Below are 14,045 nucleotides of genomic sequence, written 5' to 3'. Positions count from 1 at the left end.
ATCTCCATGTCACCGTGTTTGGTAACAGCAGCTATTAAAGTACTGAAAGTATGCTTAAAAAAAAACAATTGAGCGTGAAACCGGAAATGCCTCCCTGTGTTGTTTGTTAATAACGCGAGAACACAGAGCACGGGATTTGTGAAGGCTGGGGCAAAGACCGTCGTCTTTGACTGGGGGTTTCATTCATTACTTCGAGGTGAGGATCCTTCGGTCTTCTTTCCCCATCGAGGTAAACAGTTAAATCTTTTGTTTTTGGTTTTAAGCTCTTTTGCAAATCATTTGTGGATTTATGTTGCCTCTTTAGTCGTTTTTTTGTGACAATGGTGTTAGCGATAAATGGCTTTTGTAGACTAAATAATGTTAGCTATAGCTAGCAGTTAGCTTTTAGCCTAACGTTCACCACACGTTAGTTAGCTGCCTAGCGGCTAATCAAGAATTGTGCTTCTTACCTGTTAAATAATCAGTTGTTTTCTCTCCAGCCACTCATCTACAGAGTAGAAAATGGCCACTCCCGATGTACGGCTCAACCATACAATCTATATTAACAACTTGAATGAGAAAATTAAGAAAGATGGTAAGTTTACACTCGCCTTATTAGCTTCGGTTGAATGCACACAGCAAACAGATGGCCCATCTAATCAAACTCATGCTTTCTTTTTGTGTTGTGTGTTTTTGTGTTTTGTGTTTCTGCAGAGTTGAAAAAGTCGCTGTACGCCATCTTCTCACAGTTTGGACAGATTTTGGACATCTTGGTCGCACGAAACATAAAGATGAAGGGTCAGGCCTTTGTTATTTTCAAGGAGGTTAACAGCGCTTCTAATGCTCTTAGGTCGATGCAGGGATTTCCTTTCTACGACAAACCCATGGTAGGTGAATCACACAGTGTAGACAAGATCACTGAGAAGCTTTACAGAGAGTAAAAGTTCCCCTAACACACACGATTGACACAACTCCTGAGGCATAAAATCTGTAGCCTAACGAGATTCAACTGTCTCTTTTCTTACAGCGTATCCAGTATGCCAAGACGGACTCAGACATCATAGCTAAAATGAAGGGGACTTATGTGGAGCGTGACCGTAAAAAGGAGAAGAAGAAGATCAAAGGAGCTGACACAGCCGGGGCTAAGAAGGGTGTACCGGGCGCTGCTGCACCCATGGTTGCTGGAGTACCGGCTGCCATGCCTGTAAGTAATGGGTGTTTTATTGTTATTCTGTTAGTAGGAATAACGTTGGTAACAGATTTAATTACTGGTATCAAAAACGGTGGATAAACCAAGACGTCCACTGCGAGTCAGTTTCCTGTATCAGTGTCACGTGGGGTTCGCGACCACCACGCCCCTTTAGGAGACTAACAGCAGGTCCTGAGTCCATTGACTTCAATGGGAGAAATGGACGTGATTACAGATTATGGCCGATTCTTTCGCCCAGTAGTTACGGAAGCAAATATTGGACACATCTATCACAAGCCACATATCTTCAGAACATTCCGAGACCAAAATGGCAAATTTCAGACGGACAAATCAGGAGAAAATTTACTTTGTTCAAGATCTGTCTCAACAACACACTCTCGCGAGGTCTGGCAACAGATATCTCCTCACCATCAGTCATGCCCGTCTGTAACATTAATAGACAATGTTACTTTAACAGGACAACACAATTATGTGTCTGAAAAGTTATGTTAACTGTAAAGTCACAGATTGAAGCTGAAAAAACGTTTGGTTTCTCCCATAACCCCTGGTTCTCTGATCACATAGTGAGGTAGAAACAGGAGCATCCTGAGCCTAAACTACCAACTCTATTTGATCAGCAACGAAAACATGGTGGCAATTCACCAGAAGCACAGAAAATAAACAGGGCTGTAGATAAATACATTTGTGTGGACAGATCTTGTTTCCGGTTGTTATTTATTTTGGGGGGATTTTTTGTTGTTATCATTGATGTTACTGTTCTGATCTTTATTTAAAAAATGACATGCCTCTTAATTTTTTGCTGCTGTATCGAAAATTGTATCAAGTATTGAATATTTTCCTGGGTATTGATATCGAGGTTGAAATTTTAGTATCGTGACAACCCTAACGGCCACTAAGGGTACACACATGTTGACAGAAGCGAGGTTGGGGATACTCGTCTTTGATTGGCGGTTCTCTATCGTCTTTGATTGGGATCGCTGGTCATTGTCGAGCCATGCTGACAGATAGGATAGAGAACAGTTAAATCTAAAACTGATACCAGACTGTCATGCAGCAGTAGCATGCGGGCTCCCCAGATTTGGGTGGAGATCATTGATGGTGTTATAAGGGGAAAACAGGTGTTTTAGTTGGTGGAAACATGTCACCACAGCTTCTGACATGCTCATCACTGTTCTTCACTCTTCAGGGAATGCCTCCCATGACCCAGGCTCCTCGTATGATGCACATGCCAGGCCAGCCACCTTATATGCCCCCTCCTGGTATGATGCCTCCTCCGGGGATGGCGCCTGGGCAGATACCCCCTGGTGCCATGCCTCCTGGCCAGATGATGCCCGGACAGATGCCAGGACAAATGCCCCAACAGGTAGTGTGTTCTGACAGAGCATGTTGTCATTTGAAAAAAATAAATGTTATAATTTTGTCCTAGTATTTTTATTCTAATCTCTCTTTGCCTTTGTCCTCACAGGTTGCAGAAAATCCTCCAAATCACATCCTCTTCCTCACCAACCTGCCAGAGGAGACAAACGAACTCATGCTCTCCATGCTCTTCAACCAGTCAGTACCAACTCTTTCTCTGCATTTGATTTTGCATTTATATATTTTTCTATTTGTGGAATGGCAGAACGTGAACGTATTGTTGTGTATTCAGGTTCCCTGGATTCAAGGAGGTGCGTTTGGTCCCTGGTCGCCACGACATCGCCTTTGTGGAGTTTGAGAATGAAGTGCAGGCCGGCGCTGCACGAGACGCACTACAAGGCTTTAAGATCACACAAACGAACGCCATGAAGATTTCATTCGCCAAGAAATAACACCTCAAAGCTGGTCTTTTTCTTACTTAAACACACACACAAATCTTTTTATAAATGTACAGCAGTGGCCCAAACTGAAACAATTTTTGAAATTGACTATTCCTGATCAGTGCAGCGGTGGGCGGTGTCTTTTTTTGTTTTGTTTCACCCTTCCTCCAGGATCACATGTAAGTATACATTTGTTGCATCAAGTTGCTGTTTTTTATTGTTCCACCCCGACGGAACACTTCATGAAATAACATTCAGGTAAATTTATAGTGGAGTTCTTCGTCCTACTGATCAGTGTTGCTGCTCATTCCCCCTTTTTTGGATTTATATTCAAATCCACAAGCAACTTGATGTGTCATCTGTTTTGTTTTTTGTTTTGTCACAAAGCATTGCACCCAGGGTCTGGTCTACCAGACATTGTACCTGGAGCTTTTTTCTTTTTTTAATTAAAACTTGTCTTTGAGACCGTGCTCTGCCTCACTTTTTCATGTGTATTCACTGTGTGTTGCAGTGGGAGTTTGTCTCAGGCCAACAGATGGTGCTACAAACCTACTTTCTTCTGTTTCTGATGTTGAGGTGTGAAGCACAGGGGTAGATGGTTAAAGGGATGCATGGACTAAACATCTTAAACAGTAAATAGTTTTTTGAGCAACCCAACTGATAATTTATTCTTACTTGTGCACATTATTTTGGCCTCTTCCATGGTCTTGTCCATTTTGCTTAAACTCAGAGTATTTAGCCATAATCTGTTATGTGAGGGGTGATATGGAAGATTATTACAACCATAGACAAGAACACAAGATGTAATGTTTGAATAATTTGGGGAAATGACATGTAGCTTTTCTTGGAACAAGTCTCAGTCCTCTGTAGGATTAAGTTAATTATCACAATTATTAGGGGCCGGGCAGGTCTCCTCTTGTTTTTGCCTATGTTCTTCTCCCTACCATAAAATCTGTCTTTCCATGTATGAAAGTAAACCAGACTTTGCACATACGTCCAGTCCTGTGCCAAAGTGCCGCACCTAAAATTGTGGACTAATTATAGTCATGACGTTGGCACTACAACCACCGTTGAAAGTTTAAAACGTTGCTACGACTTTGCAACTTTCACCCAACAGTAGCCTCAATTGAGCAGAAATCCTCAAATGTGTCTGAGCTGCAGGAATCAAGATGTCTTGTTTTCTCAAAAGCTGTTAAACTAATTAAACCTTTCCCCTCACACATTTTTTGCTCAGTTGACACCAAACTTGGTATAAACCGTCTTCGTACAGTCCTGCACAAACAAACTAGCTAGATTTTTGAAATATTTAAAGTTGAGTCCACAGTGCATCAAATGCTTTAATGTAAACAGTACTGTAAACAACATCTGCAATTCTTTGCTGAATGAATCCCCAATATTCCTGACAAAAGGACAAAAAATTTATGGTTGAATTAGTGTGGCAAATTTCAGAGTTGTATCTTAAAGTCTGAGTTTCTGACAAAATTTGAATTCTATCACATAAACTATAGCAGTCAGTGTTTCTGCGAGCATCTCAAAGCAGTTTGTCACTTATGCAGTCATCAGTCTTTGTTGAAAAATAAATTATAGACATCTCAGTAGATGAAGAGCAAAAATGTTCAGAATTTTGTTACCTCATTTTTTAACTCCATTTTTAAATTTGCCTTCACATGCAATTCTGCTGAGTGTCCAAGTCATACTGGGAAGGCGGTTGATGTTTTCTCACTTGGCAGGTAGCTCAGCAAGGTCATGACTTGCCCTTGGTGTTCAGGGTTGTGAGTTTGAGCCCCAGGTGATGCAGACTAATACACATGCTAATGTCTGCTCAGGCATTACGCTACATGCATTAGAGATACAAGATTTCTAAGATGAATATATAATTGAAAAGTTTTAAATACTTAAGATCCAGGCAGTTCTGCTGACCTTCCTTTTCTTTTTTTCCCAAGCCCCTCCTCCACTTTTTGCTCTCCCTTAAAAATGCCCTAACTCGACTCACCATAATAATTGTCAGCAGAGCAGTTCAAAAGAGGGTGGAGAGCAGGAGAGAAGGCCATCTATGTCATGCAACAAAAGTCCTGGGCTGGACTCAATCTCAGGACTGCCAGCTGCACATATTTTCTACAAAAATGAGACTTTCTAGAAAATTGGATTCTTAAGCCTCAGACAAAAAAAAATCCATTAGTCCTGTATTTATTAGAAACTCTAATCACTTTGTTCAGAGGATTTGTGGCCTCCATACAAATCATTATATCCCTCCTGCTTGTAATAGTCTTTTAATTTGTGCTTCGAAGTACACAGTACATGCCCAAACTAATCTGATCTTTATTTGTCCTTTGTGCTTTTGAGACGGATTACTTATTTGAAAAATCAATTAGATTGCATCATTTACCAGCTGGTCTTCAGCCATCATGATTTGCCCTTTTTTTGTGTGTATCGTAGCATTTGCTTCATCTGTCTCTGTGACAGTAATTCAGGAACCAGAGAACATAAACGTTGGGTTGTAAGATAAGATGAATCTGTATTTATCCTGAGGGAAATTGCTGTGCAGCAGCTGCTATACAAAGTGGGAAGAGTGCAAATATAAAAAGGGGGGTCTCACTGACACCAAATTAAATGTGAAATGATATGATTTGATTATGAATTTAATCACTGAGCCCAGGGAACACACCTATAGCTTTAGGGCTGATGTGTGCAGAAAATCCTAATTCTGCTATTTGAGACCTCTGTGGTTTCTAGTTTTGAGAGTTGTTCCTGTAAAGCAATGGTCCCCAACTGGTGGGTCGCGGTCCAAAAGCGGGTCTTGGGTCCATTCTAAATAATGATAATGATATAATAATAATGATCTTTATTTATAAAGCACTTTTCAAAACAGACTAAGAAAGTGCTTTACATGTCAATAATTAAAACAGAAGACATGAAAACAACAACTTTTAAAAGAACTGATAAAAACACTTTAGTGTATAAAACTGAGGAAATAAAGACAGTCTAAGTTAACTTAAAACTCATTTAAAATCAGGAAAAGCTCATAAGATATCACTGACTTGGCCGACCTGATTTTCTTGGGCAGACTGTTCCAGAACCCTGACAGCAAACGCTCTGTCCCCTTAGTTTTTAGCCAGGCCCCTGGAACAGACAAAGGACCTCAAAGTACATCCTGGTATGCACAGCACTAAGAGGTTGGAGGTATAGCTGTGAGAGAGACCATAAAGAGCCTTAAAAAGCATCAGTAATATCTTAAAATCTGTTCTAAAACATACTGGGAGCCAGTGTAAAGAGGCTAAAACTGGAGTGATGTGATCCCGTCTCTTGGGTCTGGATAAAAGCCTGGCAGCGGAATTCACAATTATAATCTGCAACACAACTTTTAATTCAAGATGTCAGATGAATGTAATAAAGTTAAAAGAACCTTAGGTGTATTTGTCTTTGTAATGTGGAGTAAAACTAAAATGTGGCATAAAATTTAAATACTAAAAACGCACAATGTGCAATTTTTTTCCGCTTTCAATCAAAACAAATCAAAAGAGGGAGCAATTGCATTGCAATCAGTTTCTCCCGGTTAGGATTCCTTCAGTGTTTATCGTTGAGACGTTTTTTAAAAGGAGCTGAAATATCCGCAGAGGTTAAACCTGTAAAAACATTGAATAAAGCAGTTTCACGTTACAAACAGGTGTTTCTCCGACTCATTTCGGCACATCATGGAGGGGCTGCTAGCCCAGCATCTGCTCCTGTTTGCTCACTTATTTTCTCTGATAACTGAAAAGCCAGACATTCAGGAGCTATTTAGAGGAAACAAATCCACAAAACCGATTGACTGTGTGATTTAAACTAATAAAAACACTAAATAAAGCAGTTTCACATTGAAAAGCAGTGTTTTCTTTGGTGCTGTTCGGCACAGCAGGGGCTGGAAACGTTTGCTCAGCTTGTTTCTCTGCTAACTTAAGATCCAGACGCCCAATTACTTAAAATCCTTCATCTGGTTAAAATATATACAAAGCTAAAAAAGACCAAGATCTACAAAGTGTATCATAAAAATGTGGCTTAAAACTGGATAAAAAGTCCATTTATGACAGCAGCTTGCAGACAACCGCAGCCCAGACACAGGCACAAAGGGGGATATGACAATAATGAAGCCACTGACAGTCAACAGCGCCCAAATGACACAGGCCATGTCCTTAATTAAACTGACAGATTTCTTGGGGTTTGAAAATTGTTGGAAACATTTGGGATAATGTGAGTATTACGACTTTGCCAAATATATAACACTGGTTTAGTTGTTTTTAGACATTTCAATGTGGAAAAGTTACATATAGGTTCTTTCGTAAAGTAAAAGTACCTCAGAATTCTTGTGCTGTAGGCCTCCTTTGTACGCAGTGTTTGTGAGTAATCTGAACAAATATCTAATGAATGCAAATGGTTACAATTGTCTGGAGGTTGCCAATTAGTAAATGCCTGCTGTGTGTTTTGCAGCACACCCTCAGAGGCCTCTGCACACTGTAGTAATTACAGGCCAATAAGGACCACCACCTCCTCTCAGAGGCTGGATTGATGAGTGTGGGGCAGAGTGATGTGTGATTTAGGCCTGAAAAGCTTAATTTAGACCCACACTATCGACTGTGCCCCGTGAACACAGGGCCTCCCTGTTGTGGACTTAAACTGTGGCCGGAGTAATTGTCTTCAGGTCAGTTCAACAGCGTACGCAGAAATGCACATTCTTCTGTAGTTTCCCAAGCCTTTCCACACTCCCTTATTTTGCCTTGAGAAAGCACTGACCTTAGCCACCGGGGCGCCATGTGTGAGTGAGTGAGGGAGAGAGAGAGTAGTGTGTAGTGTGTGTGTATGTGTGTGTGTATGTGTGTGTGTGTGTGTTGCATGCTCTTGGCAACATGCCTAGTGCCTTCCCATTCACCAACACAGTGATCTTTCAGTTGCAGGGACTGAAAGGCAACTTCTACTTATCCTGGGAGCTATACGTTAGAGATGTATCTGGGTGTGAGATCAAAAATCCGCTTGTGACGTTGCATACCTGCATCCACGGACACTCTTTGATATTTAGTCTACTGTGTAGCATTTAGCGGCATAAGGCCATGAGGTTACAGATTGCATCTAACTGAGACTTCTCCCTTGTGCCATGGCTGTAGGAGAACTATGTTGGCCGATGTGATAACGTGGATGGTCCTGTCTAGAGACAGTGTTTGGTTCATCATTTCGGAGCTACGTTAGAACAACGTGTCAGACTCCCTATGTAGATCATGGATGTACAAAGACAACTAACGCGGGGTGATGCGGTGGTGACTTTGCAAAATGTTACTTGAATTAACACGCACTGACCGAGACCCAAAAAAGTAGGCCTACAAAAAGGTGCAAAACAACCACACAGAGACACAAGAAGACAGGAAAGAGACACGAGATGACTATGAGACACAAAACGACCAAAAAAAGACACCAAATAGCCTTAAAGAGACACAAATGACTACAAAGAGACAAAAAAATAGATGTGTAACAACTACAAAGAGGCGCAAAACAACAGCAAGAGGCTAAACAGCGATAAAGTCTGAGTGTCTTGCCCCTGTGTGGAGAGGTGGTGGGGCCTTTTGCATGTCTGAGCCCAGGGCCCCACTGTCTCACAACCTGTCCATGCTCATTAAGGTGTAACTGTCTTCTGTGGACTCAGTGGGGATCAATAAATTGTGCATCTTAAGTTTCTTCACAAAATGACACGCGTGACCATTAGATGGTGCCAAATACACAACTCACAACACTTCCCTGGCGGTAACGAGACGCACAGAGTGAAGAAGTTCCAGGTGTTTGGTGACTCTTCTTCCTCAGGTGAACCTCACACTGCAGCCCTGGAGCAGACCCAATGATGTCTGCGTGTTTCCGGATGGTTGGTTAGAATTCAGCTCGTGTTTGGAGGTCACTGCTCCGCTATGCAAATCAACCCCTCTGCTCCTTAAGAGCCCTCTGTTCTGCTCCGGGGGTCAGTGTAGAGTGCCAGGCCGCGGAAACACCAGCGGTTGTCAGGGAAGCTCTTGAGCAACAGGGCCTTGGAGGAGGGAGGCAGAATCTCATTAGATTTCCTCCGATGAAGAAGGTACATTGTTTGGAGGTCCTGGATCCGACAAGACGAGCCCTGGAAGTCAGACGTGGAAAATATGCCATGTGACCGGTGCCAGTATTCAAAAAGATGCCTATACACCCTACAATTCTCTTTTATATTAATGCGCTCAGCCGGTTAGTATTTATTGCAGCCGGCGGCATCATTAAGCAGCGGCATGTGCGCACAGTTCAGACCGGCAGCTGTCGAAACAAGTCTGATCACAAATGCGGGCTTGCTGGTCACATTTAATAAGAAATAAGGTGTGCAGGAGGGCGTTAGGCACCTGCGTCACGTATGCTCTGACCGTGCGCGCATCAGCCAGTCACCTTTAAGAAAAAAGACTCTCCAAAGTTGCCAGTTTCGTGTCTTTTCTTGTCTGTTTTGGTCAATATACTTGTGAATAACTTCAATGTCACCATCCACAGCAGAGCGGCATTTTAATTATGGGGTGCTACGGCTTCAAACGCCTATAGAAACTTTCCCATTCAGAGGCCGCCCGAGCAAAACTGTGAAAAACAGTTAATTGGAGCGGCGGAGCTTTGAAGCGAGCAAAGGCCTGAAACTGGAGGAGAGGGACCTGCGAGGTTCTACAATAGGTAAAGAGGAAATAGAAAACCCACAGAGGGGAACTGAAACCGTTCAGGTTAATCCCACGTGTAAATGTGACAAAAAAGTGAGGAAAAAAAGTTTTGGGTTGGTCCGCAGGTTGCGCAAAGTGTACAGACAGGGAGAGGGATGAGCGCATTGGTGCGCGCTGGGAACCATCCGGACAAGGGCTGAAAGACGGATATTCCCTGCCTCAGGACACACCCTCCATGCTCTCCCTCTCTCTGTCTCTCCCTCTCATTGTTTCCCACACTGACTGTGTTGCCGCCGGGCTTCGTATCGGGTTAACAAATGACCAACCAGCCGCTTAGATGAGAAGAGCGCAAAGTGAAATCATTCCGCTGGAGAGACGCAACTTTGGTGCCTGCTTTCACGCACTCATCACGACGTGGGATGTTATTAGGTTTCTTTTTCAGTTTTTATGTGTGGCTTGATCAGGCTTGGAGAGAGACAGAAGAAGGAGAAGAGAGAGTGTGAGCTAATTGGGATGAGAGTTCAAGTGAAGTGAGCCGGCAGATTGGACCTTTAAAGCCTCTTAACGCAGGTGGTGGGAGGAATACAGCGCAAGGGGAGTGTGTTTGTGTGCCCTGTAGGTGTTTGTGTGCATGTGTCATTCCCAGTGGAAATCCACCCTGGACACAGCGGCAAGGGGGTGATCAGGTGTGTGTGTTTGTGGGTCTGTGGGTTGGGAATAAATCCAAGCTGGTTCCAAGGCAGAGGTAGTTATGGTTTCTCTGACCTGGACGCGATGAAGTGGCTCTGCGGGAGTTTCAGGGTTTAAGACCGGAGAGTAGGAGAGCTGGGCGGACGGACGGACGCAGCGAGGGAGGAGGAGGGGGACACCACCATCACCACCACCACCGCCGCCAAAGCGCACAACACGGTCCCCAATCCCCTGACGCAGGGATGGAGAGCACAAGAGCGCACAGGCTGACTCGGGTGGATCCCAGGAACGGGAGCGGAAAGATCACCGGGAAGCCAGACATGAGGAGTGACCGACACCGTGGACACCTCCACCTGCAGCGGACTGTGATTTTTCTCGCCGCGCTCACGATACAACCACAGGTAAGCCACCGATTAAGTGCTATTTCGGGCGGCATGCCCTTAAACCCTCGTGGCGGACTTTTAACTGTGGTTAAGCCTGTATTTCTCATCACAGCTGCGTGAAAACAGTCAATAATGGAGTCCATACACACTGTCCCTTCCCTCTTTGTGCTGCCCTCATTCTGCTCCTACATGGCGCTGTGCCCACCTGTTGTTTCAGCCCGCTGGTGCCTATTATCCCACGCAACTGAAAACTACTGTGGTCGTGTTTTAGAAGCATGGGATGCAAAGATCACAGCAAAATATGTGTTTGCATACAAATATTACAGCTAAATCACATTTTCATCATTATAAATAAGTCATGCACTATTTATTATTATAGCCTATGCCAAACAGAATATAATGAGGCAGAGAACATTAATCAAGCATGATAAGAGGTTAAAGCTGATTTAATTTTGGGTATTCAGTGCTGAATAAAACCCTAAAGTCTTCTTGAGGGACTGTGATGGCTCCTCAGTGAAATAATGGAGAATCAAAAGCACCTTAATTACGCACCACACCCCCTTATTACAGCTTCCACTTCTTGTTCGCTGGTTAATAAAGGAGTGACTGCATCTGCATTTCTCTGCATCTCCATCTTTAGCACATTTGCCTGCTGGTGCATTGTCTATATATATATTTATATATTTATTTTACAATTATCAGCCACTTTCTGACTGTTCCTTATCACCTCTGTCGTTATATCCCATGGTTGCATGGATGCAGACTTTCTTTTGTGTGTTATAAAGCTTTATAGATTACAGCATGGTCACTGCAGCAACTTGTATAAATGCATCTGGCAAGCTGCTCATGGTATTGTGGGCATTATTGTGGCAGCATGGAAAGCTTTTGTTTCTATGCCAACATCATATCAGGCATGAAGGTGCAAAACCACAAAATATTTTTCCCTTTCTTTGCCCTGCGAGCTGTCAAGAAGCTGCTGGCCTGATCAGGATGTGTGACAGGACCCAGCAGTAGCAAGAACAGGCCCAGAGGTGCTCTTCAGTGTGCACGTGTGTGTGTCTGTGAGTGTGTGCGCGTGTTTTTTCTAAACACTGAGCTCACATCCAGCATCTGTGTCTTGGGTGTGTGTGGAGCCCGGGGCCACAGCCGAGTAAACTCCAGGGCGTGTGAATGTTGAACGTTCGGGCAGCTCTGCGTGTCTCTCTCCGCACCTCTGCAACCTCTTCACAGCTGAAGAACAACACACTCCACTCCCTCCATTCTCTGACTGCACTGCAGTGAGAAACACACACTCTGGATCCACTGCTGCTGCTGGTGACTATTTATTAATGCAGGAGGCAGGAGGCCATGTTCATGAGGAGGTACCCAGAGCTGTTTAGAAATTAGTGGTTCATAAGTGAAGCTTATTGACTGTCCAGTGGTCACTTCATGTTGTCTGTTGTCCACTTTGTCATTCCCCAGGTCTCACACTGCAGCATAGTGTGAGCAGATACTGTGACAATGTGAATTTTAGCTTTGCAAAATCATTTTCAGTTTGCCAGATCCAAAAGGTAAAATTTGATTAGTTCACACTCTGTCATTAGATTTCTCTAATATGTGTCTCGCTTCAGTGGCATAAACTGTTTCCCACAAAACAGAACGTGTATTTGTTGGAGTCTTGATAAGCAAAAGATCTTAGAACTGAAGAAAATCAATTTTCCAAAGAAAATCAATTGGAATTAAATTTTGTTTTCAATGGAAGTTCAGCCAAAACAAACTAAAAAGAAAACCTGTTCCTCTAACAAGAGTTCAACAGATCCCTCCAGATGTAGGTGTAGATTTCAGGGGATGGGGGTCAGTATTTAGAACACATGCATTTGTCCCCCAAAATGAAAACATGAAAGGAGCAGAGGACCTTTATCTCAACAAAAGTTAAGACATGTATACCATAAATTTGTGCAGAGAGGGCACAAATTGGTGCATAAAAATCCACTAGAATTTAAGAAATTAAGTGTTTGATGCCAAAAATGTTCTTGCAGAGGATGCCCCAAACCTTCTACCTCATATATGCCCCCCCCAGTGTGGAAACAAAACCTGTGCCCTTGCCTCCAGATCAGTTTCAGTGTGGCGTAGAGATGCTGATTGAAGTACAATAATACAGGGCTGCAATCAAGAAATATTTTCATTATCAGTTAATCTGCTAAATACTGTCCATTATTACCTCTGTCAAGGAGGTTATGTTTTCGCCGGCGTTAGTCTGTTTGTCTGTCTGTTTGTTTGTCTGCAAAATAACTCAAAAAGTTCTGAATGGATTTTGATTTAATTTTCAGGAAAGGTTGATAATGGGACAAGGAATGATGATAAAATTTTGGTGGTGATCGGTTGAAGCGAAGTGGATAAAATAATTAAATGGCGGGAAATCCGAGCTGCTTAGCGGAGGTCTGCACTCTCCGAGTGCTTTTCTAGTTTGGTCTGTAATATGTCAGAAAATAGTTTAAATGCTGACACAAGTTCACAAGTCTAAAGTGACTTCTATCAACAGCTTGTTTTGTCCGAACAATAATTCTAAACCCAAAGATACTCAGTTTATTATCATAACAGACAACGTAAAACAGGAAGTCTTCTCGTTTGGCACTTTTTTCCAACTATCTTTATTAATTTCTACACATAAGTAAACAGTAGTCACAAAAACAGTGAAAGAAACAGGGTTCTGTGATGCCTTAAACAGCCACCATCTCACTCCCAACCATCCATTCATTTTTACTGAAAATTAACTTAAATGATTAATCGATTATTATCAAAATTGTTTCCCATAAGTTTTCTGTTGATCATATAATAGATGAACTGAGCATTTGCAGTGACACAAAAATTGTATTTTAAAGCAGGGGTGTCAAACTCATTTTAGTTTCTGGGACTCATACAGCCCAATTTGATCTCAGATGGGCCGGACCAATGTAACCAACCTGTAAGTACCATCAGCTTCAAGTAGATTCTGTAGATGTTCATCCTTTTGCAAAACAGATAAACAGCCTGAGGTGTCTAAAGTAAAATAAGTGCAATTTCATCAGTATGTCTCAGTTTTTCCACACCCAGTCAGTCTACTTCACACTGTCATTTCACATGCACTTATCCACACATTTCCTAATACAGATTCTTTTGAACTGAAGCTGCTGATTGAGAATATTTCGCACAACGTTCAATATCTTTAAACATGGTCACAGTAGATATTCATCGATATATCAGAGAACTGTATTCTGATCAGGGTGGAAAAGCCTCTGAAGCAGAATTTTACATGAAGTATGCATTGTTTAACTTGTGATGTTTAGGCACAAAG

The 14,045-nt window shown here is 42.5% G+C and overlaps 2 protein-coding genes across 3 annotated transcripts in view; both read left to right on the top strand.

The window, feature by feature from the left end:
• The first annotated feature begins 91 nt into the window (after positions 1-91).
• snrpa (small nuclear ribonucleoprotein polypeptide A) lies at positions 92-3,455 on the top strand. Of its 2 annotated transcripts, none has more exons than XM_050033162.1 (7): positions 92-229; positions 480-574; positions 694-866; positions 1,007-1,183; positions 2,376-2,552; positions 2,655-2,743; positions 2,838-3,455. In XM_050033162.1, exons 2-7 carry the CDS (start codon positions 502-504, stop codon positions 2,995-2,997), a joined length of 849 nt encoding a protein of 282 aa, XP_049889119.1. In that variant the 5' UTR covers positions 92-229; positions 480-501; the 3' UTR covers positions 2,998-3,455. The 2 variants fall into 2 exon arrangements, with proteins under 2 accessions (XP_049889119.1, XP_049889127.1); XM_050033170.1 differs by having other exon boundaries at positions 175-196.
• A 6,473-nt stretch (positions 3,456-9,928) lies between these two features.
• Positions 9,929-14,045, top strand: part of LOC126382770 (protein jagged-1b) — a 67,630-nt gene continuing 63,513 nt past the window's right edge. The window contains exon 1 of the mRNA XM_050032837.1: positions 9,929-10,750. Within this exon, the coding sequence (XP_049888794.1) occupies positions 10,592-10,750 (159 nt within the window). The 5' untranslated portion in view covers positions 9,929-10,591. The remainder of the gene's footprint in view (positions 10,751-14,045) is intronic.

Source organism: Epinephelus moara, chromosome 2 (assembly GCF_006386435.1).
Source record: "Epinephelus moara isolate mb chromosome 2, YSFRI_EMoa_1.0, whole genome shotgun sequence".
NCBI classification, from domain to species: Eukaryota; Metazoa; Chordata; class Actinopteri; order Perciformes; family Serranidae; genus Epinephelus; species Epinephelus moara.
This window is presented reverse-complemented; position numbering and strand designations above follow the sequence as displayed.

Excerpts from the sequence above, each read along its gene's own strand:
- snrpa (XM_050033162.1), top strand. The coding sequence starts at position 502 with ATGGCCACTCCCGATGTACGGCTCAACCATACAATCTATATTAACAAC. Across the intron at positions 575-693 it reads TGAGAAAATTAAGAAAGATG|AGTTGAAAAAGTCGCTGTAC; the intron begins GTAAGTTTACAC and ends GTGTTTCTGCAG. Across the intron at positions 2,744-2,837 it reads CTCTCCATGCTCTTCAACCA|GTTCCCTGGATTCAAGGAGG; the intron begins GTCAGTACCAAC and ends TTGTGTATTCAG.